This window comes from Procambarus clarkii, chromosome 43, assembly GCF_040958095.1.
Source record: "Procambarus clarkii isolate CNS0578487 chromosome 43, FALCON_Pclarkii_2.0, whole genome shotgun sequence".
Lineage (NCBI taxonomy): Eukaryota > Metazoa > Arthropoda > Malacostraca > Decapoda > Cambaridae > Procambarus > Procambarus clarkii.
The window spans coordinates 4885890-4888707 of record NC_091192.1 but is presented as its reverse complement, the minus strand read 5'-3'; the positions used below and the strand labels follow the sequence as shown (position 1 = coordinate 4888707).

Here is a 2818-nt window from a genome sequence, read left to right as displayed (position 1 = left end):
GATATCAATCTACATACTGTGCATCCATGGTTTTTACCAAAACATCTTTGGATCACAAGGTTGATTGTGTTACATACACATCAACAAATCATCAAACATGGAAGAGTGTTAGACACACACATCTCAGGCAGCAGTATTGGATTCCTCAGGGAAGACAGTCAGTCAAATCAATCTTGAAAAATTGCATGATATGCTGAGGGTACGATGCAAGAACTTGCTCTTATCCTGGACCACTACCCCCTACCAAAAGAACGAGTGATCCATCTACATCTTTTTGAGACAAAAGGAGTAGATTATACAGGAGCCATATATCTAACAGGGACTGCAGATAAACAACCTATCAAGGCATAGATCTGTCTGTTCACCTGTGCCAGCACCAGAGCAGTACATCTAGAGGTAACACCTGATATGACTGCTCAATCATTTATCCAGGCTTTCCGCAGATTCGCAGCATGCCGATCATGCCCTAAGCTGATGATTTCAGACACCGGAGCAAACTTGGTGGCTGGAGAAGCATATCTATGGGAAATCTGTTCCCATCCTGCAGTTACTTCCACACTGGAACAGCGTCATTGCAGATGGAAATTTATCCCTCCGAGAGTCCCATGGCATGGAGGATTTTATGATCGGTTAATAGGAACTGTCAAAAGATCCTTGAGAAAATCTCTACACCGTCAGATAATCAATCTTCATGAACTCCAGACAGTAATCACGGAAATAGAATCAAGGGTGAATTACCGGCCGTTGACATACTTGTCTGATGATCCTACTCAACATGAGCCATTAAGTCTTGCCCACCTAATGTATGGAAGACTTCTGACTCCAGTACCATCTCTAGTGGATGATGAGATTAGAGATCCTTCATATGTGGGTCAGATCGAGTTGGTTCAAGGGTATAAGCATCTGTCCAGCAAAATCCAGAAATAGAATGATGTTTGGACAAATGAATATCTTGCATCTCTACGAGAACATCACTATGAGGTCAATGTCCCACATAATATATCTAATCTCCAACCTGGCGATATTGTCTTGGTAGACAGTGATGACCTTAGGGCTGACTGGCCATTGGGTAAAGTTGCCTCAGCCCATCCAGATACTCAGGGGATTTTAAGAATAGTCAAACTCCTGTCTAAAGGAACAACTTCCCTGAAGACATTGACAAACTCATTCACATGGAATCAGTGAGAAAGCTAGTTAGATCCTGGGAGACCCCAAGACCCTTTAACTCCACATGACCCACAGACTCCTAACAGGCACACTCGTCCACAATGGACAGCCGCACAAAAGTGCAAGCAAAATTTGCACTTGTGTTATCAATCCAATGGAGAGTAAATGAATACATATGGTTACTATTGTCCTTAGTATTGGACTCTGCCAGTTCACTCCCTCTGGAAGATGTGGGAAATTTTTACCCACTATATCTATATTATTATCTAAGAAATGTATTATTTCTATATCATATCTAAATCATAACAAAATCATTTCAAAATCATATCAGAATCACTACAGATTTATTATACATCTGGATCCTACAAGACAATGCCAACTATAGTCATGTAAAGCCATGGGGCCCTTGGTTGCCTATGTGACTTTGTGCATGATTTCTCAAGGATCCAGAAGCTTCTAGAAGGATTTCTTAATTAAAAAACTATTAGAACAATTGAATCTATTTCCGGTAGGGATTAAATCAAATCCTTAATAGGAATCAATAGTACTATCCAGTACTACTTATAATCTTTAAATACTATATCTAATTATATTATAATCACATCTTATCTCAATCATATGTCTAGACAGTAAAAATAATCAATCAATATTCACTGAAGGCTACCTTCTCCAAAAAGAAGGGAGGAGCCAACTCGGGAGTAAGCAACCTACTGGGGTGCCCGAGGGAGAAAGCGTGTGTTTACAAACAGTGAACTTGTGTGTCGGTGTTTAGTGAACATTAGTTAGCTTAGGACACCTTATTCAATTATCTTTATCACCAGTGATTACTCTAGAACTGGGGGAGTACCTGGACAATATATCAACAAGGAAAAATTCTAAGAAGATATCTAAATAAGTGTAGAGTGGAGCACACAAAGTATCGCTGTCTCCACCTCAACCATCATCACTTATCTAACCTATTGCAACTGCAATTAAGGACATAATTAATTGACAATGCTACTAGAACATTTTACAGCAAAGCTGTGACATAAAATATCGTGCCTAAACTCGACAACCCTGGAAACACAAACCGTAACTGTCTCTATTTTCCGCTTGTTACAACTAGTAATAAAACTATTACATCTTGGCTTAACATGTTTATGACCTATTAGAACGTTGTTACAACTTGCGATATTGGTTGTTATAACTGGTTAGGTGTTAAAACTTGTTCAAATGTCATAGTTTCGGTGTGTGTTTTGCGGGGAATAGAGCTACCCGGTCTGGCACACTTGTCAGACAGGCACCCGGCATTCAGAGAAGTATATTGAATGTTAGTGTATTAATTGGCCATTTGTATGCTGGTATAACTTTAATATATCCAATAAGTCTGTCTGTCGGTTACAGGGTGAGGCAACGCCTCATATTTCAGTAAGTTTATTAATATTGCAGCAATTGAATCTTTTCCAGGACCCCTAGACACTCGTGAAGTTCACTGACTCATAAGTGTCCCTAGGCTGGGAGGAGTTTCAACCAGGCTGACTGAATCTCTTTATATAAATCAAATATATCTACATATATATACTTGAACATATAAATTAAGTTAACAATTGCTTACTTAGTTATCATACAAGTTCATCCAATTGAATATAATCTCTTGTACTTAGTTAATAGT

The 2818-nt window shown here is 38.9% G+C and overlaps 1 protein-coding gene across 1 annotated transcript; it reads left to right on the top strand.

Moving 5' to 3' along the window:
* Nucleotides 1-408: 408 nt before the first annotated feature.
* LOC138350064 (uncharacterized) lies at nt 409-927 on the top strand. Its single transcript, XM_069300346.1, has one exon. It carries the CDS (start codon nt 409-411, stop codon nt 925-927), a length of 519 nt encoding a protein of 172 aa, XP_069156447.1.
* Nucleotides 928-2818: the final 1891 nt, after the last annotated feature.

Excerpts from the sequence above, each read along its gene's own strand:
- LOC138350064 (XM_069300346.1), top strand. The coding sequence starts at position 409 with ATGACTGCTCAATCATTTATCCAGGCTTTCCGCAGATTCGCAGCATGC.